The sequence below is a fragment of the Sarcophilus harrisii genome, chromosome 1 (assembly GCF_902635505.1).
Source record: "Sarcophilus harrisii chromosome 1, mSarHar1.11, whole genome shotgun sequence".
Taxonomy (NCBI): domain Eukaryota; kingdom Metazoa; phylum Chordata; class Mammalia; order Dasyuromorphia; family Dasyuridae; genus Sarcophilus; species Sarcophilus harrisii.
Genome location: NC_045426.1, coordinates 155,179,063 through 155,206,823, shown reverse-complemented (window position 1 = coordinate 155,206,823; position 27,761 = coordinate 155,179,063). Strand labels below are relative to the sequence as shown.

At 33.8% G+C, this 27,761-nt stretch overlaps 1 protein-coding gene across 1 annotated transcript; it reads right to left on the bottom strand.

Moving 5' to 3' along the window:
• Positions 1-563: 563 nt before the first annotated feature.
• Positions 564-27,248, bottom strand: SHISAL2B (shisa like 2B). The gene is made up of 3 exons (XM_012543989.2): positions 26,730-27,248; positions 20,330-20,481; positions 564-2,551 (listed from the first exon to the last, which is right to left on the bottom strand). The coding sequence occupies exons 1-3, from the start codon at positions 26,918-26,920 to the stop codon at positions 2,403-2,405; spliced, it is 492 nt and encodes a 163-aa protein (XP_012399443.1). The 5' UTR covers positions 26,921-27,248; the 3' UTR covers positions 564-2,402.
• Positions 27,249-27,761: the final 513 nt, after the last annotated feature.

The window sequence follows — 27,761 nt, the reverse complement described above, 5'->3', positions numbered from 1 at the left end:
ATCTGTTATACATTAATTCATTTAAGAGAATATAAATTAAAATTTTATACTATTTCACAAAAGCTACTACCATTTCTGGTTTATATAAATATGACTTACCAAAATAGCATTTTATCCAATAAGTTGATATTTTAGTGCTCAACTGTAGCCACTTTACAAATGTGCACAAATACATAAGCATACAGACAAATTCACCTTTATCTAGATTAAAAAGGGAGACATAGGTCTTTTAAAAGGGGGGGGACACATCAAGATTAACTTTTAAGGTCCTATCACATAGAAATTCCATGACCTCAGATCTTTTTGTGAATCTAATAGCTCAAGAACTGGAAATGAAAAAACAAGTACATGTTAATTAATACAACAAATACAGCCCATAAGTCATTGTAAAAAAAATTACATCAGTTAATAAAAACATATATATATATATATATATATATATATATATATATGCTAGAAAAGGAGGATACAAAAGCTGAGACAAAATTAAAACAAAGGGTAAACATGTATAGAGTATACATATATATATATATATATATATATATATATAGACAGAGAGAGAGAGAGAGAGAGAGGCATTTTTCTTCAATCACAACAAATTTGATTTCAATTTAAGAGAAATTGCTCTAAACAAATAACATATAGGATGTATATCATATCAAATGTTATTTGCTTACTTGTTTTCTCATTTTTATCTTTTTTCTTCTTTCTAAGACTTTTATTACTAAATAAAGTAGTAAAAAAATGAAAAACCATATAATGACTTAAGCAGATTAAAGCAACAAAATATTGAGTATTTATCAAGGCTATGTGAAAAATTGGAATTACACAATTCTGCTCTATTTGACATGGAATCTTTTCCACATCAGCATTCAAAATGACATTTATTGTTCAAGATCCTAGATCTTTAGATCTTTAAGCTTTGTTTCAATAATCTATATAATAACAATACATTATTATGGTACATAATTATGTTACAATATGTTGACTATATAAAACCATAATAACCTTTTCCTCAACCCAAACATTCATCAGAGGTAATATATGAATGTAACTGTTAAGATAACCAATTTTTTGTATTGTTAATCTAAAAGCTTAAAAATCAATTCACAATAAATCCACAACATAACTGCCATAAATTTTCACCCTTCACAAAAATGAATAACAAGTTCTTAGCACTATACATTCACACAAAATGTCATTCTTTTAGTGGAAATTTTTCAACTTTCAGACTTTGATGCAGTATTAAAAAGCAATTGAAAAGAAATTTTAAACAAACAAATTTGAACTATTTCTTTGAACTTGACATGTAATTCAATGCATTTATTTTACATAACTTTAACTCATGAGTTGCTCAGATTTTTTTTGCTAGAAATTTTGGCAAAGTCTAATAAATGATGCCCACCTCTCTGGGTTTTGCCTTTCAGGGTAATGAATCTTTTCTTTTGTAAACTGAGTCTTGGCAAAAGGGTCACAATAAATGTCTATCCCACTTAACAGAATAAACATGCTCAAGTAAAATTTGCTATAAATTGAATCCTTTTACCCCATTTATATCCATTATAAGTTTGTAGTTGAACATACTGAGATCACAATTCAGAAACAAATCTTTGAAATCACACGGTTAAGGAAAAATAGACGACTTTATGTTAATCAAAAGCTGATTAACCTAACACTCTTAATTTTATAAGTGAGGAAATTGAGGCGGAAAAGGGTTATAAATGACTTGGCCAAAGCCGCATAGATCATATCCCAAAAGATGGGGAATCCAGCTCCCCTGACTCCAAAACTAGTCCTCTCTACACTGAATAAAATGAAACTCCTGTTACCACAGAGGCCTTTGTAATCAAATCAAGGAAACAGAAATGCACATGAACTAGCATTAGTATATGGACCTTCTTTATTATAATGGGAAATTAAGAAAAAAGTTTAATAAATAGAGCTTGCTCTGAGAATCTTCAAGAGACTGGAACCAGGAAAAAGTTTGTTATCTCATCCCATGTGTAATTATAAACAAAATGCCATTTCTTATTAAAAGAGGCTCCAAGATTATTCAACTGAATTTTCAAACACTTATAACATGGTGAAAACCTTATGCCTTCTTCATATGTGGCAATTTAACTATTTCTACCAAAGTACTTCATTAACCTAATTCCCTGTTATACAGTAGTCACATCTTTGAGCAAGACATTTGAGTCATAAGAATTTTAGTTACTCAAGGAACAACTAAATTATTTGGGAAATATGATGGAAGGATTTGTGGAGGGGTGCAGGGAGTGGGGGTGTAAGAGACAGAGAGGGAGAGGGAGAAATTTTATGTCACTGTTGTCTTCCTGAAAAATCACATCTGAAATTGCATCTAAAATATATACTGTTTTCCCTCTTATCCTCTCACCAAATATCTAAAATGAAGTATTTTTAGCAAATGAGCAATGTTGATTTGTCATATCCATCTTTTCTTGAATGATCTCATCTGCATCACATGATGTTTCATTTGTTGAATTTGAAACTGCACTCGAATGAGTAGCTTTGGCTTTTGTACTTGAGTTACCTGTAAAATATATAAAATACAATTAAATAACCATAGGAAATTATTATATAAAGTTAGGTTTTTGAATTTTTGCTAAATTTGAATTGTAGAATCATTTTTCCTGAAGGAACAACATTTTATAAAGTAAAAGCATGATACTAAAAATCATTTCCTATGCTGTGAATGTGATATAATTGATTCTGAGAGTAAAATAAAAAAAAATCTGATGAAAATGAAGAGTGGCACAGTGAACAGAATGCTGGGCATGGAATTGGGAAGCTTTAGAATTCAACTGCCGCTCCACAATAGCTGTATGACTCTGAACAAATCATTTAACCACTGTCTGCCTCAGTTTCCTTAACTATGAAGTGGGGGATAATAATAGTATTTACCTCCCAGGAAGATCAAATGAGACGTTTGTAAAACACTTAGCACAATCCTTGGTACATAATAAATACCCAATAAATGCTTGTTCCTTCCTTTTTTCTCTCCTTTCCCAACATACAACAACAACACAAAATTCATTTTCTTTCATACTTTGTTTCTATGATTCTGTGACAGAAACATTCTAGATCAGAAAATATTAATAAATCATATTTCTATGGCACTTTAATTCGCAAAACAAACCTGTTCAGTAAACAGCACAAGTACTATTATCCTCATTTTACAGATGAAATAACAGACTTAGGGAGATTTTAAGTGGTTTACTTAAAGTTACACAGCTAGCACAAACCTAGACTTTATTTTGAGTAATGTACACTTTCTACTATGTCGATCTACCTCTCAATTCATAATTCCAAGGCCAAATATATATATATATATATATAATATTATATATATATATATATATATTTGGCCTTGGAATTATGAATTGGAGGGGAAGTTATATAGTGTAACCAGTCTATTCATCTTGATCAGAATAATAGTCAAGATGAGTGTGATTTATGAGGGCCAGCAAAAGAAATGCATTGGTTGCACTATACTCCATAATTCTTAGAATTTACTGATCATGAACATCTTATGGTCCAATTGCTTCATTTTATAGATAAAACTGAGATATAGAAAGATGAAATGACTTAGTAGAACAGTTAATGTCAGAACCAATACCTTGACTCACTATTTTGTATTCTTTTTTTCCTACGTGTCCTTCAATCATTACATATAAACAATCTGAAACTTCATGCCAATGTAAGCAGAATAATGATAATTATAATAGGTAACATCTATATGTGGTTTTCTATGTTAATTATTATTAGTTATCAATTAATTATTATAATTATATATGAGCAATATAATTAGTTAATAAAGCTAATCACTTCATAATTAATGTTTCACTTGATCTGCACAACTATTAGAGCTAAGTATTTTATTATCCTCCTTTTGTGGATGTGGAAAATGAGACAGAAGTTAAGAGATTTGTCCAGATCCTACAGCTAAGTTCCTGGGACCAAATTTGAACTCATTCCTGAGGGCTCTGTCTACTGTGCAACAAAGCAGGATTAGGGGACTTATAATGTAAATATTCACTTATTAGAAGTTGGGTCTGAAACTATTCATTTTAACAAACATGCTTGATAGTTGTCTCTTTACTAATATGAAAAAGTTTCCAAGGCTTTACACTAGAAGGAAGAATTCTAGTCCATCCACTACTTTTCTTCTAAACTTTTCCAATGGTGCTAATAAATTACTGTCATCTTATGCCTTTAACATCTTCTTTGCCCCTAAAATCCTGTCATACTTCATTATTATAGAATTGAGTCATCCTGGATTTTCTATTGCAGAATTATATACTGCAGCAAATTTTACCAAACTGGAAAGGTATTGAATTCAGACCTTGGAACAGAATATGTCATTTGAGGACTAGTCAAACTCAGTTTGGAGAGGCTCATCTCCATCAAGCTGCCTTTCAGGCAATGAACTGGAGAATGGAGGAGAGATAGAGAAAAGTAAATCCCAAAGAATTTTATTTGACAAGGCAGAATATATCTATTTGCCTGACAAATGGCTTTTTGTCCACTCAGCCTGGATAACTGTGAAAGATGGTCAGTTTCATTCATTTTATTATCATACATAATGAGGAATGACTATCAAGAAATTTGGGCCTACTGGAAAATTTTTCATTCTTATTAGAAAAATGGGATGAATATACCTTGGTATTAAATTAGAATTTATATGTTAAATATTTTAGTTGCTGAGACATGCACCAAAGGCAGGGTCTTAAAGTAAGAGTACTAAATTTGAAATCAGAATGAGTTCAAATACTACTTCTTCCACTTACATAATATTTTGCAAGTTGTTTATCTTCATGGTACTTCAGCCTCTTCATTTGTAAGAATGAAGATGTTAGACTAAATGAACTCTATTGTCCCTTTTAGTTCTGAATATATGATCCTATTTGTTGTTCAGTCTTTTCAATGATGTCTGACTTTTCATGACCTCTTTGGAGTTTTCTTGGCAAAGATACTGCAATGGTTTGCCATTTCTTTTTCCAGTTCATTTTACAGGTGAGGAAACTGAGGCAAACAGGGTTAAGTGACTTGTCCAGAATCACAAAGATAAGAAATATCTGAAGCTGGATTTATATTCATGAGAGTCTTCTTGATTTCAATTCCAGCACTCTGTTTACTGAGTCACCTAGCTGTCTTATACAGGAGTCTTAAACTGTAGGGGTGTGTGTGTGTGTGTGTGTGTGTTTTTTTAATTTTAATATGATTAAGAGAGGCTTGGAATAGTGTGCTCTCTATCTTAGAATCAGAATCTCACTTTAACAAAGAGTTAAAAGTCAAGTTGGGGAAATGAACAAACAACAGGAATAAATTCTCACCATAGAAAGTTGCTCTGGTGACAAAAGATCAAAATACACACTCAAAAAAAAGAGAACAAAGTTAAAGTTCTTACATCCAAAGCCTTCAGGAGAACTAGGAATTGGTCTCAGACCATGGAAGAGCTCAAAAAGAAACACTAGAAAAAAATCCCCAATTAAACACCCTAATAGAAATCCTAAAAATCAAAGAAAAGAATAAAATTGAAATTAAAAAAAATTATTGAATCAATAAATAGTCCTAGTTTCTGGTTTTATGGGAAAAATCAATAAAATAGAAAAGTATAGGTTAATTAGATTTTTTTAAATAATGAAAAATAAAAGTACCCATATCAAAAATGAAAAGGGTGGATTCACCACCAAAAAAGGAGGAAATTAAAGCAACTATTAGGATGTATTTTGCCCAATTATACAGCAATAAATATGACAATGTAAGTAAAGTTGATCAATATTTACAAAAATATAAATTGTACAGATTAAACAAGAGGAAATAGAATATTTATAAAATCTTTTTTGGGAAAAAAAAATTGGACAAATCATCCATGAGTAAGCAAACTTCTCAAGACAGTGGATTAACAAACATTCTACCAAACATTTAAAGACAATTAATCCCAATACCATATAAATTATTTGGGAAAAAAATAGGCAAAAGACTCCTACCAAATTCCTTTTATGACACAAATATGGTGCTGATACCTAAATCAGGAAGAGCAAAAACAAAAAAAGCTACAGACTAATTTCTCTAATGAATATTGATGCAAAAAATTTAAATAAAGTATTAACAAGGAGATTACAGCAATATATCACAAAGATCATACATGGAAAGCAGGGCTGGTTCAATATTAGAAAAAGTATCAACATAATGACTTTATCAATAACAAAAACAACAAAAATTACACGGTTATCTTAATAAATATGGAAAAGTCTTTTTTACAAAATTCACCACATTTCTATTAAAACAGTACAAAGCATAGGATTAAATGAGACTTTCCTTAAAACAATAAATAGTATGTAAAACCATTAGGAAGCATTATCTGTAATGGATATAAACTAGAAGCCTTCCCAATAAGATCAGTAGTAAAGTAAAATTTTCCATTATCACTACTATTATTCAATATTGTTATAGGATTATGGTAATAAGAAAAGAATAAAAAATTGATGGAATTAGAATAGTCAACAGGGAAAGAAAACTATCACTTTGCAAGTAATGTAATGGTATATTTAGAGAATCAGTTAAAAATTACTTGAAATAATTAAGAACTTTAGTAGTTGCAGGATACAAAATAAACCCACATAAATCAACAACATTTCTATATATTATTAATAAAGTCTAATAAGATGATATTAAAAAGAGAAGTTCCATTTAGTATAACTGTCAACAATAGAAAATACTTGGGAATCTAGCTGCCAAGACAAATACACTACCTGAGCACAGTTGCAAAACACTTTTCCACAAAGTTAGAACTAAACAATTGGAGAGATTAGTAAATGCTCATGAGTAGGCTGAGTCAATATTTAGAAAGCCACAATTCTGTCCAAATTAATTTACTTATTCAGTGCCATACCAAACTACCAAAACAATTTTATTGAGCTATAAAAATTTTAACAAAAATTATCTGGAAGAACAAAAGATCAAGAATATCAAGGAAATCAGTATTAGGACAACAGAAATGTGAAGGAAAGTGACTTAGTAGTATCAGATCTCAAACTATATTACAAAGAGGTGATTATCAAAACAATCTGACACTGGCTAAAAAATAGAGTGTGGATGAGTGGAATAGCTCAGATACACAACACAGAGTAGTATATGACCATAATAATCTAGTGTTTGACAACCTAAGATAGAAGATTTGGAGACAAGAAATCACTAACTGGCAAAATTGCCAAGAAAACTGGAAGGTAGTTTGGTAGAGATTAGATATAGCTCATCATCTTACACTCATTCCAAGATAAGGTCAAAATGGGTATCTGATTTATATGTAAAAGATAATTTTATAAAAAAGTTAAGGGAGTATGGAATATTTTACACATCACATTTTTAGATAAGAACAAAATTTATGGCCAAACAGGAGATAGCATTACAGACTGTAAATGGACAATAATTTTACTTACATTAAGTTCAAAACTATTTCCACAAACAAAATTGCCAAGATTAGAAAAAAAAAGACAAGTAGAAAAAACTTATTTTTATAAGTATGTCTGACAAAGGCCTCATATCTTAAATAAAAAGTTACTTTCCAATTAATAATTGGTCAAAGAATATGCACAACAGTTTATAGAAGAATAATCAAAGCTATTCTCAGCAATACAATGATCCAAGACAATCCTTCACAAAGAAAAGGGAGGGGAAGAGAGAAGAATAGAATTTGTAACTCAAATAAACAAAATGTTAAAAATTTTATTTACATGTAATTGAGAAAAAATAAAAATTAAATGAGAGATAAAAAAGAAATGATGACAAAATATATAGTTTAGCAAAAAAAAAAAACCTCATTCAATGAGAAATATGGAAGAACTACAAACAAGAAAAGTAGAAAATTTGTAAAAGACATTTTAATAAACTATTTTCTCTATCAAGGAGAGTAAAACCACTATACTTGAACTCACACACTGCAATTGTTAAAGAGTAGGCAAAAATGGTACTAAAGAGAAAACAGAAAGGAAAAACAGCTAAACTGGATCAAGTACATGTAGGACATGATACAATTGGGAGTGCATTGAGGAACTGATAGATAAAGCTATCCAAAAGAAAGGAAACTACCTAAAGGGTATAAGGTAAAAGGAGACCAAAACAGTTAACAACCTATGGTCTGAGTCAAGTTTACTTTTATTTTGCTGTGTTTTCTTAGTTTGTTCTCTAACTTTATACTGATATTTAACATGAACCTTTTTCTCTATTTTGACAAAAAAGGGGAAATGGCTTTCTGACCGAATTTGAGAGGAGTTAGTTACATTTAGTCACAGCCAGGATGATTATACCATCTCTTGAGATTCTTCCAGTCTCTAGATCCTTGGTGCAATGCATTTTTCCTTCTGCATGCTTTGGATATCATGCCTTATTGATATAATTCCCTGTTTCTCTCCACCTGCAATGAATTCCATTTGTTATCATAAAAGGAGCTCATAGACTAAAATTACAATCCTACTACTCTGTGTAGTTATATCATTCTTCTTACATCTAGAACAAAGCATTTTCTCCTTTGATAGTCTTATTCATTCCTACATATTCAGCTGCTATGCCTATGTAACTAACTCTCCAGTCGATCTCCAGCTTTGACTCTCTTCTAAGCTCCAACCCTGCCTCTCCAACTCCCTCAGTAATCTCTTCATGGATGTCCCAGATGTACCTCAGGAACAATGTAGACCAAACTGAAGTTTTTCTATAAAAACTTTTCATTTTACAATTTCAATGACACAACCATTTACATGGTCTTTTAAGTTTGTAACTTTGAGGTTATCTATATCTTCCATCTCCTTTAGTTCCAAATTTAGTTCATTTTATTTCCAGAAAAATCTCTTAAATCATGTGCCTCCTATTCCTATTGCTACCATTATCAACCATCTGGACTATATTGCATTAGCTTTCTAATGGGCTTCTTTAACTGTATATATCCATCCTTTCTACAATCTAATCTTTATACTACTGTCAGAGATTTGCATTATGAATCAATCTTGTGACATCATGTCTCTTTGAAAATCTTTAGTGAAACCCTTTTGACTACTGGGCAAAGTTTCTATGCTTAATATTAAAGGCTCTAACAACTTAACTTTTTAGCATTGGGTTAAATTACTGCTCTCTAGAGCAGACTTTGCTTGTTCCTTTCTGTTGCACTTATGGATCATATTTATCTATGTATGTCTTTCTTTTAAAATGTAGGCATAATGAAAACAGAGCATCTTTTCTAAATTCCATATTTTCTCCAGTGCCTACCACAGTGCCATGTTAATATCAGGCACTTAATAAATGTCTACTGGAATTAAATTTGAATTTGAAAACTTTTCTAATACAAACAGTTATTTCATTCTAAGTTTATTTTAGTAAGATCATTTTTAAATATTTCTATCTCTAACTTTTCTTTCTTTCATACACTCTGACATTAAAATTCAGCACCAACTGAAAGCTTGATGAAACAATGAAGAGATGTTTATGAATATAATTGTGTTCTTACATGCTCTTCTTCTATAATTCAGTCATGGAATTAATCATTCAACAAATAATTATTGAGTGACTACTAAAGAACTGTATGTCTTTATATAATTCATAAAATATAGGATATTAGATCTTAAAAGGGCCTTGGAGGTCAGCAAGTCCAAGTTTCCATTTAACAAATTAGGCAATTTAAGTCAATAGTTCATACAAGTAGAAAATGTAGGACTTGGGCCCAAATCCTCTGACTTCAAATCCAGTGCCTTTTCTTCACAAAGTTATTGATAAGTACCTTACTCACTTTTAACAAACTATGTGATTTTTTTTTACAGTGGTAGTTTCTAAACACAATGATATACAATTATTATAACCTGTGCCTTTCTAACAAAGTAAAAATGGAAGAAAATTACTTAGAGACAAGATTGAAAGAACAATTAGTTGCTCAGCAATAGCATTTTGAGGGGATGGGGAGCGGGGAAAGGGAAGGGGGGAAGGAACCTTCCCCGAAGCAGTTCTAAATCCTAAGATCATAACACAAAGACTCACTCACAAAGCCATCATTAAAAGTCTTACATTATATATATCAAGAAGAATGAATATAGATGTATGTATGTATATGTACACACATATATGCATGTGTGTGCATACATACATAAACACACACATGATGAACTAAATAAAAATCATCATCAAAAGAAATCTCAGTAGGCAGGAAAAATCTTACCTCTAAAATTGATTGAGGAAGGAAATATCCAAGGTCCTTAAATTGGTTTCTCCCTATGCATAAACCCTACTTTCCCTAAAGTTTTTTTAAAATTTTTTATAACAAAGAAGAATTTCAAAAATAATAATCAAGTATGGGAGGTTGCCTTTCTTTTTAGAAGAGATAGTTTTGTGGGAGAAAATATCAGCTGCTGAAACTTTTGTTTATTTTTTTGGAGTGATTACTTGATCTACTTAATATATTAGTTCAGAAGTTTTGACTATGCTTTTGATTTGCAAAGCATTTTGAATCTGAAATTGTGCTGTTGCCCTTGTACTCTCAAAAGACACAACTTTAAGTTTCTATTTCTTGCTAACCACGTGTTTAGTGAATGCTTATTGACTGATATTTGCCTACAGACATATCAGTCTCCAGTCATTGATTCAATTGAAACTTCCCAAGGAAACATCTTACCCCAATAATATGTACTTATTCCAATGACACTATTCAACAAAAAAACAAATATTTAATAAGCATTTACTATATGTACCATGAACTATGCTTAGTGCTAGGGATACAAAGTAAAAAGGAAAAAAAGTAAAAGTTCCTTCCCTCAGGCAACTTATATTTCAATGGGTGAGGCAATATATGCACTAATTCTGTCTTTATGTCACTCTTACATTTAGCTAACATTGAACAATAGGGTCAAAATCTAGGTAATAGTTTATGCTTTGAAGATAAAGATTGTGTCATGTACAAATTTGCATTATACATGCTGTCTAGAAAATGTAATATGTAGCATATATTAAATAAATATTTACTTATGAATTTATAAATAGTTTTTCAAAATGGAAAGACAGAGAAGCTAAATGGTAGAGTAGATTGAGCACTGGCTCTGCAGTCCTTTAACCTAAAATACCTCCAAAACAAACCAAAAAAAAAAAAAAAAAAGGAAGGTAATAGTTATCTATATAGGAATATGGGTGCCTAATAATATAAGTAATAATGTGATGACAAAGTAACAAGAGATGAAACACCAAGTCACACAATTCTGTAGCTAGGTCCTCAGAACCAAAATGAAATAGAACTTTGGGACAATTACTTAGATAGTTGATTGCAGATAATGACACCAGAAAACAAATTACAAGGCTGGCTTGGAGTTTTCTAGTTGTAAAAGGGTATTTCAACTATTCAAACATCTGATGTAGATCTTTCTTTGCCAAAAGTAGAGCATCTGACACAAATCTTGCCTTGTCTTACTAATAATTTCACTTTCCAAAAGGTGGAGAAAGTGATAAATGAACTGCTAATCTGAACTCTATTTCTGAAGTAGAAATAATGAGACCATTAGACAAGGAGAAATCTGGATGTGGTCTGAAACATGTCCTCAGTGTAAGAAAAATAGATTTCAAAGTGCTCACCAAAAGAGTAATTAGGATCACACGGTATAAAGTTATAAAAAGAAATATAGCCCCAAAAGGATGGGACACTTAGGAGACTGATGATAAACACACATGATTCTGATGAAGAAAAAAAAAGAGACCATAGTTTTTGAGAATTTGATGAAGCTATAGATATTATCTAATCCAACCCTTTTGTTTTATAGATGAGAAAACTAAGTATGCAGAGAAATCAAGTGATCTGCCTAATGTAAAATACCTAGTAAGTGGTATAGAACTATAATGATGGAATGTATATCTTATAATCAGAAGTATGCTGTTAATCTTTAACAAATAGAATTCCAGGAGAAAAAAATACAAGACAGCTTAATATGCATTACTAACACTTTATCACTTTCATAAGTCTATTTAATCCATAAACTACTAAGTCCAATCCTGATTATGTAGCATTTATCAATTTCTCGAGTGTAAATATTAACAATGAAAATCTAATAATCATTTTATGAGCTGGCTTCAATATACCACTGCATACAAAAAATGACAACATTGAATACTAATTATAATAGCCAATTTAGTTCCAGAGAGGAGTAAGAAATGTATTTTCTTCCCTTAGCTATAATCAAAGATACTGGGGTATTTTGCTATTTTCTTCTCCAGATCATTTTACAGATGAGGGAATTGAGGCACATAGGGTTAAGTGACTTCCTATGGTTAGTTATGTAGCTAGTGTTTATGATCAGATACAAACATTATGGTAAGTGAATGGGAGCTCAGGTCTTTCCAATTCCATTCTCTCAACCCCTATGCCTGGTGTTCTATACACTGCATCACCTAGCTGCCAAGTATGAATGTAGAGTTTAACAAATACTATCAGCTTTGGTTAAAATGTTGGTTGATTTTAAAGAACATTTTTTCATTTCCTTTTTATTCTTTGCTTTAAAGGAAAGCTTTCAGGGTAGGGAATTGGAAGGTATGTCTTCATAAATGAAGGTGATATAAAATAAAAGATAGCTATAATTTGTTTTTTAAAGGAGAAATTTAATACAAATAAATGTGGACTTTTATACTTAGGGTCATGTATCCATTTGCACACATATAGGGTGGGGATGGTGGTATTATAAAGGCAACAGTTTTTTCAGAAAAGGAGATATGGTTTTTAGTGCATTGTAAGTACAAAATAAAACACAGTGGGTCATAATAGCTAAAAAAACTAATGACTTCCTGGAATTCAGTAAGAGCGGCTTAATGATTTTAAAAGGTATTAAAAAAAAAATACAGGCACAATGTCCAGAATGAGAAGCAATGATTCTACTGTGCCCTTCCCTAGTCAGATGTCATCTGAATTATGTTCAGTAGACTCTATAAAGCCTTGTTCATCTCTCCCTTTGTGGAGTTCTTCCTGGGGCTTTAATTTTGTAAAAGGGCACATTTCATTCATCTCCTGACTCTATTCTAGCTCCAGAACATCAAAACCATTTTCTTGCATGTTCCCATAATAAAACAGGATCAAGATAATACATAAGATAGACACTATTCCTTCTCCTGGTTTTTCAGGTCCCTATTGTGTATTGTCATTTCCCACCTGAATCTAAGCTCCTTGAGAACAGGAATTGTGATTCTTTTTCCTTATATTTGTATGTCCATTACATAGGGTCTGATCCATGCTAGGAACTTAATAAATACTTGTTTCCTTTCTTCAATTCCGGGTGTTTTAGGGAAAACACTGACAAATTGAAATATGTCAAGAGGAAAATGATCAGAATAGTGGAAAGCATGGAAACCAAGCTCTACAGGGACTTAGATGAAGCAAAAAGGGATATTTGGTCTGAAAAGAAACCTCAAATATTTGAAGGGCTATTATGTGAAAGAAAGATTAGACTTATTCTGTTCATCCCCAGAGGTCCAAAGCAGGATGGATGAGAGAAAATTGTAGAGGCAAATTTTAGCTCAACATAAGAAGTAATTTTTTTTTTTTAACAATAAATGTGATTCAAAAGTGAAATGGATTTTCTTGGGTGGCAGTAAAGTCTTTGTCATTGAAGGACAGCCATTTTGAGAGATGTTATAAAATTAAATGACTTTCAAAAATATTTTTAATTTATGGAATAAAATAAGCATTTCCATACCATAGTATAATTTTAAAAATAAAATGACTTTTGAAATCCTTTCTAAGTCTAATATTCTGACTATAGATGATTTTCATATTGTGAAGAATAAATAAACTATGAATAAGGGGGAATTAAAAATTAAGATAGTGAGGAAATATCAAGAGAGCACTCAATAATTCTAATTGAATTTGTATGCTATGCTGGATGAATTATGCCATAGAGAGATCGTGCAGCCCTCTTACTGGCTAAAGACCTTATCATAGTGTTTGGGGCACAGTGTTTTGCCAGTGTTTAAGCAAAAATAGGTGACTGTCAGAGATGTTGTAGAAAAAATTTCAGGTAAGCTTGCCATCACACAGCTTAGAGCTGTGCTTTATTTGCTGCTACTGGATAGTTGAGGCTGAGGACAATGGATCTCTTGAGTTCTAGAATTCTGAGTTTTAGGAATAAAATCATTCAGCTGTTTCCACTAAGTCTGGCATCAATATGGTGATCCCTTGGGAGCAGCAGGCCACCAGACTTCTTAAGACGGGGGAAAATGAATGACCTAGAAAAAATAACAACAAAGTTCATATGGAAAAACAAAAGGTCAAGAATTGCAAGGGAATTAATGAAAAAAAAATCAAATGAAGGTGGCTTAGCTGTACCAGATCTACCAAAACTATTTGGTATTGGCTAAGGAATAGATTAGTTGATCAGTGGAACAGATTAGGTTCAAGGGATAAAACAGTCAACAAATATAGCAACCTAGTCTTTGACAAACCCAAAGATCCCAGCTTTTGGGATAAGAACTTACTGTTTGATAAAAATTGCTGGGAAAATTGGAAACTAATATGGCAGAAACTAGGCATTGATCCATACTTAACACCATACACCAAGATACGGTCAAAATGGGTTCATGACCTAGGCATAAAGAATGAAATTATTAATAAATTAGAGGAACACAGGATAGTTTACCTCTCAGACCTGTGGAAGGGGAAGGTCTTTATGACCAAAGAAGAACTAGAGATCATTACTGATCACAAAATAGAAAATTTCAATTATACCAAACTGAAAAGTTTTTGTACAAACAAAACTAATGCAGACAAGATTAGAAAGGAAGCAATAAACTGGGAAAATATTTTTACAGTCAAAGGTTCTGATAAAGGCCTCATTTCCAAAATATATAGAGAATTAACTCTAATTTATAAAAAAATCAAGCCATTCTCCAATTGAAAAATGGTCAAAGGATATGAACAGACAATTCTCAGATGAAGAAATTGAAACTATTTCTAGTCATATGAAAAGATGCTCCAAGTCATTATTAATCAGAGAAATGCATTAAGACAACTCTAAGATACCACTACACACCTGTCAGATTGGCTAAGATGACAGGAAAAAATAATGATGATTGTTGGAGGGGATGCGGGAAAACTGGGACATTGATGCATTGTTGGTGGAGTTGTGAACGAATCCAACCATTTTGGAGAGTAGTTTGGAACTATGCTCAAAAAGTTATCAAACTGTGCATACCCTTTGATCCAGCAGTGTTACTACTGGGATTATATCCCAAAGAGATTATAAAGAAGGGAAAGGGACCTGTATGTGCACGAATGTTTGTGGCAGCCCTTTTTGTAGTGGCTAGAAACTGGAAACTGAATGGATGTCCATCAGTTGGAGAATGGCTGAATAAATTGTGGTATATGAAAATTATGGAATATTACTGTTCTGTAAGAAATGACCAACAGGAGGATTTCAGAAAGGCCTGGAGAGACTTACACAAACTGATGCTGAGTGAAATGAGCAGGACCAGGAGATCATTATATACTTCAACAACAATACTATATGATGACCAGTTCTGATGGACCAGGCCATCCTCAGCAACGAGATCAACCAAATCATTTCCAATGGAGCAGTAATGAACTGAACCAGCTATGCCCAGAAAAAGAACTCTGGGAGATGACTAAAAACCATTACATTGAATTCCCAATCCCTATATTTATGCACACCTGCATTTTTGATTTCCTTCACAAGCTAATTGTACAATATTTCAGAGTCTAATTCTTTTTGTACAGCAAAATAACGTTTTGGTCATGTATACTTATTGTGTATCTAATTTATATTTTAATATATTTAACATCTACTGGTCATCCTGCCATCTAGGGGAGGGAGTGGGGGGGTAAGAGGTAAAAAATTGGAACAAGAGGTTTGGCAATTGTTAATGCTGTAAAGTTACCCATGCATATATCCTGTAAATAAAAGGCTATTAAATAAAAACCAAAAAAAAATAAAAAAATAAAAAGATGGGGGAAAATGTTCTGTTCCAATTAGTCAGCAGCGAGGTCAGGCCAGGAGCAGCAAATGGAGTTTACATCAGATGCCCTGAAATCTCTTCTTACTCTAAGATTCTATGCCCTAGATTCTAGGTGACTGAGACAAAATTATGTTTATTGTCTGATTATTTGGCCTATTGCTTTATTTTGTCATGTAGAGCAACTCGGTCCATACACTTGTCCTGACCCAGTTTGGTGACTCTAACCAAATTCAATCTAACAACAAGATGGTTTAATCTCATGATCATTAAATTCCTTTTTTCCCTCAATAATATTTCATTTTTACAAATTCGTGTGATGATAGTTTTGTACATTCGTTTTTATAAAATTTTGTGTTCAAATTTTTTCTTCCTTCCTCCATTATTTCTCCCCTTCCCCAAGAGAGCAAGCAATCTGATAGAATTTAAATATGTGCTATTCCTTTAAACATATTTCCATATTTGTCATGTTGTGCAAGAAAAATCAATTCAAAAGTTAAAAAAAAACATGAGAAAGAAAAACCAAACAAAAACCATGATGATGAAACTATTATACTTCTATACACATTCTATCTCCATAGCGCACTCACATTCTCTCCCTCCCCTTCCTCCTCCTCCTGCCCCTCCTTGTCCCCTCCTCCTCTTTCTCTCGGTCTCTCTCTCTCTCTCCCCCTCTCCTCCCCATTCTTAATGTGATGGTATTTTCCATCCCAAGTCTATTGAAATTGCCTTGAATGACCACATTGTTGAAAACAGCCAAGCCCATTATAGTTAATTATTATATAATCCATTATTATCATCTACAATGTTCTGGTTCAGTTCATGTAGATTTTCCCAGATTTTTCTGAAATCAGACTGCTCTTCATTTCTTATAGAACAATAATATTCCATTACCTTCATATACCATTTCTTATTCAACTTTTCTCCAGATGATGGGCATCTATTCAATTTCCAATTCCTTGCCACTACAAAAAGGATGCCTATAAAAAATGCCAGGTATTTCTTACATATTTGGGTCCTTTTCCTGTTTTTATAACAGGATAGACACTTTGGGATAGACACTAGTAAGACTGCTGGATCAAAGGATATGCATAGTTTTATAGCCCTTTGGACATAGTTCCAAGAAGTTTTCCAATATGGTTGGATCATTTCACAACTTCACCAACAATGTATTAGTGTTTCAGTTTTCCCACATCTTCTTCAACATTTATTATTATCTTTTCCTGTCATCTTAGTCAATCTGAAAAGTGTGATGTGATACTACAGAGTTGTCTTAATTTTTATCTCTAATAAATAGTGATTTAGAACCTTTTTTCATATGACTAGAAATGTAAGCCCTAAATTCAAAGTAGTATTTTAAGGAGATCTTGTTCTCATTTTGAGGTCAGCAAGTCTACTCGCACAACTCCCATTAATTCTACCATAGCTCCTTGTTCAGCTGTTGCTGTAATAATCTAGTTAACTGCCAAAGAAATATAGAATGAAATAGGCAGTCTCTTCTATTTCCAGGGGAGACTGGAAATCCTAAAGCCTCCATTAAAGATACATATTTTCCTCTACTGCCTTGGAACCCTGGAGTAGCCAATGGGATAGGTGCCACTTTGCTATGGAAGTAGTTTGTGTGAATTATTGATGTATAATACTACTATAAAGATAGCTATGTTAAGAATTTGGGGGAAGAGTGGGAAAATGAGCTTTTTTCTATAAGGAAATCCTCTCTATCTCCATATCTTTGCACTGGCTCTCTTCCATACCTGGAATTTGCTCTCTCATTACCACTACCTCAAAGAGTTTATTTTCTTTTCCTTAAAAGGCAATATTTCTATGTACGATGTCCAGTCCACAGACTCCCCATTTTTAAAATAACTAATCTAGTATAGTAGAAAGAGCAATGGCAGTAGAATTAGAGGGGCAACTACGTGACCCAGTGGGTAGAGTGCCAGCCTGCATCTAGAAGGACCTGAGCTTAAATCTAGACTCAGGAACTTATTAGTTGTGTAACTGTGCTTTCTATTTGCCTCAATTTCCTTGTCTGTAAAAAGAAAGCTGGAGAATTTTGCCCTTTGTGAGTAGGAATTGTATTATTCTTTACATTTGTATCATTTATCTTACCATTGCCTAGCACAATGCTTGGCACAAAGTAGATGTTTTATTTATAAGTACTTATTGATTGATTGATTTTGCTTGTCCAGAACAGCATCTGCTCTTTTTCTGATAGCCTTAAAAAGTTGGGGATGGGAGAAGGAGGCACTAAAATATTAAATGACTTTGCCAGTAGGTTTAGGAAACAGGATGTGAAGCATGCTCCTTTAGGCTCCCACTTTACCATGGCATTCTTTCTTTTACTTTTAATATTCTGTCAAGATTCAATACACAGATGGATTCCAACCAGTGTGAATAATGAATCCCCTGAAGTAGTCACATTATTTGAATTTGTACTACATATTTCCATTGGGCTGGAACCAACCACCATATTTTACATAATTATAACTTCAAATAATATAAATTCAAATATATGTAACCACTTTGGGGATTCATTGTTTGCACTCTTATTATTGGCAGGGTTTTCCTGCAAAGAACATAATTAAGAAAAATGAGAAGCAAATATGTACCCACCATCTTTATTTGAGTTTCATTTTTATTGTATGTTCCTCTCTCAAAATTTTACTCATACCCAGAACAATAGACAGCATATATAATGGGAGCCAGGAGACATGGATTGTAATTTTAGCCTTTGCCCCTATGTATTATGTTACCTTGGACAGGGCACCAATCCTTCCTAGGTTTTCTTATCTGTAAAATAGCATCATTGCTTTTGGAGCAAGAGGATCTTAGACCATAGGTATCATCTTTAAAATATCTCATAGTATTATGTAAATAGCTTATAAGCTAAAAGGACTTCAGAGGATTTATTTATAAGTCCAATTCTCTTATTTTACAGATGAGGAAATTGAGGACCAAAAAACAAACAAACAAACAAACAAACCCTAAGTTAATTGTCCTCAATCACACAGGTAGCAAATATTAGAGACTAGATTTGAATCCAGGACTTTTGATTCTAATTTATTGTTTAGAAATTTTCACTTGTATCCAATTCTTCTTGACACCTTTTGGGACTTTCCTGGGAAAGATACTGACATGGTTTGCCATTTCCTTCTCCAGCTCTTTTCATAGATGAGAAAACTGAGGCAAACAGAACACAGTGCAAAACTAGAAAACTAGTAAGTTCCTGAGTCCAAATTTGAACTCAGGTGCTCCTGGACCCAGGCTGACACTCTATCCACTATACACATAGCTGCCCCTCTGATTCTAATGACATTACTCTTTACACTATACCAAATTGGTATTATTTTAAAGATTAGGAGCCTGAGTCACACAGGTACAGAATAACAGAAGGATTTGGATTAAATACGATTGCTTTAAAATTTCAACATTATAGAATTTTTACTTTGTAATGTTATTTTGCTGTGGTTTAATCTTATAACTACCCCCCATGTGATTTTGGAGACAATATATTCTTTGTGATCTTAGATCTTTATACTTTTTTGAGGGAAGAAAAGGAAATTTAGTGAAAGGATATTGTTCCTTAAAGGATAAAAATGTAAACACTCATGTTGTATGCATGTACACAGTTTGCAACTGTAAAAAAATTAAGATTGATTTTTCACCAATGGCTTATGGGAATGTAAAACCATTATCTAGTCACATAACACACATACTCACACATAACACACATAAATTTGCCCACAGGTAAATATATCTGACTATACGTTTAATTAGTTTCAACCTCCACCACATGTAAAGATCACACCTTTTATGGTTGAGTTTTTTTTTTTTTAATCCTCCCAGTATTTGGTAGTGTCTACATGCCCTTCACACAGCAAACACTTACAAAATGCTTATTCACTTACTATTGATTTACCAAACATGTAAAATGACGACCACAAGCCTGAAAATTAGATATTCATGCCTGTGGTTGCTCTGTTTATTTGAGTCTCTGACTTGGCCCAGAAAAAGTCATTTTAAACTATCAGAAATGATAGGCTCTCTCACAGAGGTATGTTTGGTGTCAGACACAAAGTGCTTTCATTGGAACAAAATTTTCCTTCTCCTAGGAACTGTCCTTAGTTCAGCATTGGTTCTTTAAGACAATTTCTCAAAGTTGTTCCAGCATTAAAATTTCGTTCAATGTAGATTTACAAGGATAGGTAATGATTTGGAATTAAAAAGCTAGCATCTTCATGTTAACAGTCTGGCTTGATACCAGTTCATTTCTTTTCTTATTCAGAGACAGCATAAATACATTGTCACAATAATGGGTAACGATTACCTTCTGAAGAAGGCTCCAGGTGCTGGAGTTTGAGTCCGGTGTCTAATCTCTGAGGTTTTGAATAAAGGAATAAATAGCAAAGGACACAGACGCTGATAACAAAGGCAAGTAAAACAAGAGCAGCAATTCCCAGTCCAATCAAAGCACCTATGCTGAGAGAGGAGAGAAAACAAACTGATTACATGTACTGTATTGGAACAGAGAGAAAACAATTGGTCTGAATGAGGGCTAATTGTCATCTTATCATATGATATCATACCATATCACATTACAATACATATATATGTACATATATATGTATATATAAAATATTATGTTATATTAACATATCTAGGAACATGGTCATCTCCCCAGGAGATAAACACAGGAGAATGCAAGTTCCCAGAAAGCAGGACCTGTTTCTCCTTATGTTCTTTGTATCCCTACTGCCTAACACTATATTTGCATGTGCTTAACTGATTTCCATAATCCTGAAATTTCTATAATGCCTGGTCTAATGGACTTCATAAACTTTAGTCCCCAGGAATATATTCCCCACAGCCAATCATTTGTTTCAAAAATCAAAAGAGGAAAACAAAAAAAATTAAATTAAAAAGAAATCAGAAAAAGTATAGTTAGGGAAGGATTTCCTGCCCTTACAACCCTACCCCAAGAGGTATGATTTAATTGGCGTGGAAGACTCCCAGAGAAAAATGTCCTCAAGCAGTACCAAATGGCACTGCTGAAAAAGTCCAATATCTGCAATGGGATATTATTTGGAATCAAAGGATTTTTGTTACAAGTCCAATTTTTCTGCTCACTACATGTGTGATCTCAGGCAAGTCATTTAGCCCAGAGCTTTGTGAATTTTTCCATTTACTTCCCCTTCTCACCTGAGAAATTTTTATATAACCTCAGGGATATAGGCATATAAAACAGGTATACAAATCAAGCATTTACAATAACTCATAATTTCATGATTCAAACTTTCAGTTGTGTGAATCACAGTTTAAGAAGCTTTGATTTAACCTCTATGATGTATATTTATATATATGTGTATATATATATATGCACACATATATTTAAAGTGAAGAGATTAAATTGATCATAGTCTCTAAGATCCATTTCAAGTCAAAATTTATAATCTTATGGTCTTAAAAAGCAGACTGCCTATTCTACAAAGATAATTTCTAATTTTGATCACACCAGACACTGAAAATACTATTATTATAAAGGAAGAAGAGAAAGAAAAAAGACCTGAATAAAGGAAAGAGGGAATTGAATTTATTTAGCCTAATCTCTCATGTCTGGTTTAGAAAGACATAATATGCCCCCTGGAATCAGGCCTAGAAGAATTTTCTCTCAAAAGATCACTCGTCTAGAACTTTAAAAGTGTACACACACATATATACATACATACATATGTAGTTTATTACTGTTTATAGTTTGTTGTTGCTGTTCAGTCATTTCAATTCAGTCATGTTTGAATCTTTGTGATCTCATTTAGGGTTTTCTTGACAAAGATACTGGAGTAGTTTACCATTTCTTTTTTCAGCTCATTTTACAGATGAGGAAACTGGGGCAAATAAAGTTAAGTGACAGGCCATGGGTGACAACTAATAGATGTCTGAGGCTGGTTTTGAACTCAGGAAGATGAGTCTTCCTGACTTTAGGCTGGGCACTCCATGCACTATAGTGCCACCTAGCTGCCCAGTTTACTGCATACTAAATTATAACAACATACTACAGTTAGCAAAGATGCCATGGTAGCAGATTTCAATCATCAGCTATTTGAAAAATAATAACTGCTTCAGTAGGGAGAAAGAGTAAATCATTGGGAAAAGCACTGGCTCTAGAATATGGAAGACTTGAATTAAGATCTCACCCCTGGTTCTTTCCAGCTGCTTAACTTTGGATAAGTCACTATTTCCCTGGATTCCTCATTTGTAAATTCAAATAGTTAGACTAGATGGATCCTGAAGTCCCTTTCAGATCTAGATCTATGGTCATGAACTTAGGTTTTTGTATTTAAAATTCTTTTATCTTTTAAGAAAATTGAATTGGAAGAAAAAAAGATTTTAAAGAGAAAAATGGACATACATAGGATGGCTTTCTTCTTTAAGTTCCTCTTGAGTAGGGATTGCTTCATTCACTGCATTTGGGACAGGTAGGTGGTAAAATGAATAGAGCAGTAAGCCTGGAATCAAGACCATCTGAATTCAACTCTGGTCTCAGATGACTAGCTCTTGTGTGACCTTGGACAAGTTATTTAACCAGTTTGCCTCAGCTTCCTCACCTCTAAGATGGAGATAATAATAGCACTGACCTTTTAGGTTTGTTGTGAGTACCAAATCATATATAACTGTACTTAGCACAGTGCATTGCACATAGTATGTACTATATAGATATTAGATATTAGCTCTTATTGTTATAATCCCTAGCATCTAGGTCTGTGCCTGATATATGGTAAGCACTTAATAAATGTTTATTGACTGATTGATTACTTGATCCATCACTAAGCATATTCCTGATGATTGGCTGGTGAATGATCCCAAAGTAGCAACTTTGCACTAAAAATGAATAAAAAAATGCCCCACAATTTTCTTACTGTGGCTGTTTTAGGCTGCTGGATCCTAATAGACCATAGGAGTATTTGTTGCTTTCCAGAAAGCCACCTGGCTCAGATTCCTTAGTCTATTATCCTTTACCTTAGATTTCAATCAATTCTAGATCTATCTGAGGGAGTGGCTCATTTCATTTTCAGTATAAATATTTTTTTCCTAAGATTGGTTCTTCAAGTCACAGTAGTATTTAATACTACTCTTTTATTTAGGAGCACTTCTAGGCAGATCCCAGAAGTTCTGCAATTAGATGTTATCTCCAAGGGTCAAAAAGATCTGTGATCCTAGTTGGCAAGTTGCTTTGGATAGTGCCCAATCCAGCATATACAGACAATAAAATGATACCTAATGAATGCGTAGTCATGATCAAATAGACTAAATACTGAGGAAAGCTACTTAAAAATGAGAACTGGATCATGAAAAAGTATTTATTTTTTAAAAACTTATGTAGTACCTTCAAAAAGTACATTGGGCATTCTGGAGGAAGAATTATTTCTTTCTATATTTGATTATGTACTTTGCCTAGCATAAAGATCTCAAAAATATCCAATTTTTCCCCTGATGCCACAGTTTTTCTTCCTAACATTACCCTGTCATTATTCTGTTCAATGACAGGTATGAAGTCACTATCTTTATGGGATTCTGATAAACTACCAGGGCACCTAGATGGTGAATAAAGTAAAGAAACACCTGAGTTCAAATCTGTCCTCAGGTATAGTTTACCCTGTTTGCTTGAGTTTCCTCATCTATAAAATGAGCAGAAAAAGGAAATAGCAAACCACTCCAGTATTTCCACCAAGAAAACCCCAAATGGGTTTACAAAGAATCATACATGACTGAAACAACTAAACATTAATGATGGGCTACCAAGAATGACCATATAGATTTCCTAAGGTATTCAATTTAACAGGCATTTACTGAATTTCTACCCCATGCTCAGCACTGGGCAATAGGTTTTATCTCTAGATGCTAGGGACAGTGAAAATTATGATCAAAAAGTAGTTATTAAGTGACTATTTTATGCCAGGCGATAATAACAAAGAATGAAACAATTCCTACTTGCAGTGAGCCTGCACTCTTACTGGAGAAATAGCAAGCACATGTAAAAATATATACATCATAAACATAAAGTGAATAAATGAAAATGTGTGTAAAGTAGTTAAATAAAAAGATAGTTTGGCAGAGAGGACACTAATGTTAGAAGGGGCAAGGAAGGCTTTATGTGGTAGAAGATGTGTGATCTGCATCTTAAAGAAAGAGTACATTTAAGGGACTGGGAACACACCATGCAAAGGCAAGAGGATAGGAGATAAGACTAAATAATATAGCAGTGCCATGTCCCATCTCCCTTTCTCTTATTATGAAGGAGGTTCTATCTGGAATCATGCAAGGACAATCTGAGGTGAAGCCATTATTTACAGAACTTCAGTGAGCTAACCTACCTCATGTCCTCACTTGCCTAAAGGAAAGACAAGATCAAATCCAAAAGGAATCTTCCACCCCTTATTCCACTGGTGGGGAAAAATGAAACACAGAGCAATTGAATGTTTTCTCTAGGATCATATAGGACAGCAGCGCCAAGAATTAAACCCAAGTTTTTTGACCCTGAATGCATCACTTCTTTCACTGCACCACCTTGTAGGGACAGTCCAAATGTAGATGACTCCTGGAATAATTTTCCCAATTCTTACTTCATAATGACATGAAAACTCTAGGTTTACTAACTATAATTTATAGACAGATCAATTTTGCATTTTCCTAAAGAAACCAAAGGTGACAGAAAAATTCTGGTAGACAGATATTAGGAAGCTATCCATTTGCTTCCACATTTCATAATGAATCATTTCTGTGTGTCACTTAGGAGCTTCTTGGAGACTCCAGTGGCCAAAATAAAAATAAGTCTGTTACATTCAATGTAGGGACAAGAAACTTTCTATATGAAACTTTGCCATCTTTACTCAGAGTCCTTATCACATCAGATCTCATCTAAGTGGCATGTTGCCTGCTCTATCAGGCAAATCACAACTGTTCTGAAGAAATCCATTTTATTTAAGTCTATATCATCATACAGTATGCCTTATTGCCAAAACAGCAGTACCTTGTAAATTTGAACTTAATCAGTGAATCCTCCTTTCTTGAAATGATCAAAAATATTAAATATAAAAATAGTTTAATTATTGATAGAAATAACATTTATCCATGTACTATGGATTTGAATGGTGCTGTCTTCTAAATCATGTAAGGTAGTTGAGATTGAGGACTCACCCAGGTTGAGACAGACAATCTAAGAGGATACAAAGAATGTTTTTCTTTCCCACAAATCCATTTTCCCAATAAAATGAGTTGTCATACATCACTAAAGGTAAAAGCTCTTTAAAGAAAAAAGAAGCATTTATAAATAAAAGTGATGAACATATTTCAGTTGTACTTATTTCAATGGGAAAGGGAAAGAAGCAAAATTTTGCCTGAGGTGAGATTATTTGTCCACAATAAGTAAGGCGTTATGTAAGATCTAAAACAAAATTGGAAAATAGGGTGAAGTAGCATACATACTTTCTGCATAATATTATCTACTTTATTATGTTAATGAAGCTGTCTAAAGGATTAAACAAAACAATAGTCCACTCTGTTGAACTGATCTAAGGGAAGGTATCAAAACAGATGAAAAAAAAGGATAGAAAAGAAGGAAGGATAGGAATGGAAGGAAGGGAGAAAAGAGAGAGGGAAAGAAAGAAGGAAGAAAAGGGAAAGACAGAAGGGTGGAAAGAAGGAAAAAAGGAGGGAGAAAAGGCATAAAGAATGAGCAAAAGAAGGAAAATAGAAAAAAATGGTTCTTTTAAAGAAGGGAAATAAAACAGCAAATCAATTTGTAGCATTAATCAACAAATAACTTATTAGTACTTCACCACCTTTTCCAATTTTATATATCGATTCTGCCCTACAATAAATATTATTCTGAATCCTGCAGGTGAAGAGAGTAATTTGAGTTAAGTTCATATTCAAGGGGTTTTCTCTTCCCCTCAGCTGGGCCTGATTCATTTTATCCCTACTTTCCAGTGATTAGAAGCAAACCTGGAAATGGGAGCCTCTACAAAAGATGCACATTCTGAATGTGGGGAAGTGAGCCTATTGTTGTACCGTCAATAGTCTCAACTTTAAAAAGGCACAATGACTCTCTATCAGGGCAAATACTCTCTTTCCTTCTCCTTATCTACAGGATAACCCCCAAAACTGATCTCTACTTTGTCCAAGTCTCGGGATAATAGAGAAAGAAAATAATTCTTCCCTAGCTCAATAAGGGGATGCTAAGAAGGAGCTAGTCTCTAAGCCTTACTAGGCAGCGGGAGGATGCAGATAGGGAAAGGACTGAGAAAGTGGAGAACATGAGGAAGGGGAGGGGAAAGGAAGGGGAAAAGGAAGAAGATGGGTATGGGAATGGGATGGGAAGGGATAAAGATGGGGGCGAAGATCAGTGTACAAACAAAGAACAGAATGAAAATGGAAATAGGGATGCTGATGGGATGGGAATGATGACAGGGCTTGATTGTGAAACTGAGGATAGGATCTTTTGCTCCGAGACCCAACACTAAGATTTCCAAGGCTCTCTGGTGTGCACATTAAAGCAGTCTACTTCTTTCTGTTAGCTTCCACAGGTGGCTGTGTCTCCTAGCTTTGGAGCTAGGGAAAAGGAGCGGAGGGATGAATGCCTGAACGAAGGGTACTGCAAATCGTGCTACAATCGGATATCCCAGCCACTTCCAGCCCCTCTCTGCCCTCTCCCTCAGTCCCCACGTCCTCACCTGAGGCTCCACATGTAGCTGTACTTGTAGGGGAAGTAGCTGCCCGGCTCGCTGCAGCAGTACTTGAGGTCGGCAAAACCGCAGCAGTACATAAGAGTGGCCCCCTCTCCATGTCGGGGGCACTGGAAGGTCTCCACGAAGGTGTGATTGAGGCTGTAGTAGCCCGAGCAGACTTGGCTGGCCTCCATCATCTCCACTGCAAGAAGGGACACCAAGAGGATCCGGACACTGGGCTGTGTACCTTTAAAACCTGCGCCCAGCCCCACCTCAGCCTTTGCTCCAGCTCTCTTCCTCCCAATTCCTCCACCCCTCTGGATCCGAGATCGCCTCTTCTGTTTAGGGCTTTGGCAGTTTACGCGTCTGGTCTTCTGCCCCTATTGCTCCTTCTGCTGCCTCTCTCCACATGGAGCTTAACTCTGGCGTCTCTCTCTGGCTCCTGGACCGTTTTTTGTTTTTCTTTTTGTTTTTGTTTTGTTTTGTTTTAATCTGTTGGCCTCTATCCCTGTCACCATGCCCCTCATCCTTGAAACTCTGTCTCTGTCTTGCTTTCTCTCCTCCCTGCTATGTCCCTCTCCTACCTATTTTATTCTCCAAAATGATCTTTCCCTTTTTTTTTAAAGAGAGAGGATAAAAGAAGGGACCAAGAGACAGAAATTGGGATTCTAGAAAAGACCTTGCAATCTAATCATATAGAACAAAGTTACTAATAAGAATTTTAGACTGATGAAAATCCAAGAACAATACAAAGGGTTGGAATTCTTTGCCTCTGTCTCCCTCTATTTATGTCTTTTTCTCTCTTCTATTTCAAGAATCACTGAAATGTGTGTAGTTGGGGCAGAATCAATTAAAGGCTCTGGGGAGGCAAAGAGGAACTTAACTCAGGTTGATTTCCATTTATTTTTAGACACATGGCATAAAAAAGTCAAGCAGTCCATTAAAATTAAGTACATAACAAACACTTTAAAATATGTTTTACTTCTATATGATGGAGAGACAATGAAGAAAGGAAAGGAGAGGAAGTAAGGAAAATGG

Coding starts and splice junctions, on each gene's coding strand:
- SHISAL2B (XM_012543989.2), bottom strand. CDS start 26,920: ATGATGGAGGCCAGCCAAGTCTGCTCGGGCTACTACAGCCTCAATCAC. Junction 20,482..26,729: donor AGCTACATGTGGAGCCTCAG/GTGAGGACGTGG, acceptor CTCCTCTCTCAG/CATAGGTGCTTTGATTGGAC. Junction 2,552..20,329: donor CCTGGAGCCTTCTTCAGAAG/GTAATCGTTACC, acceptor TATATTTTACAG/GTAACTCAAGTACAAAAGCC.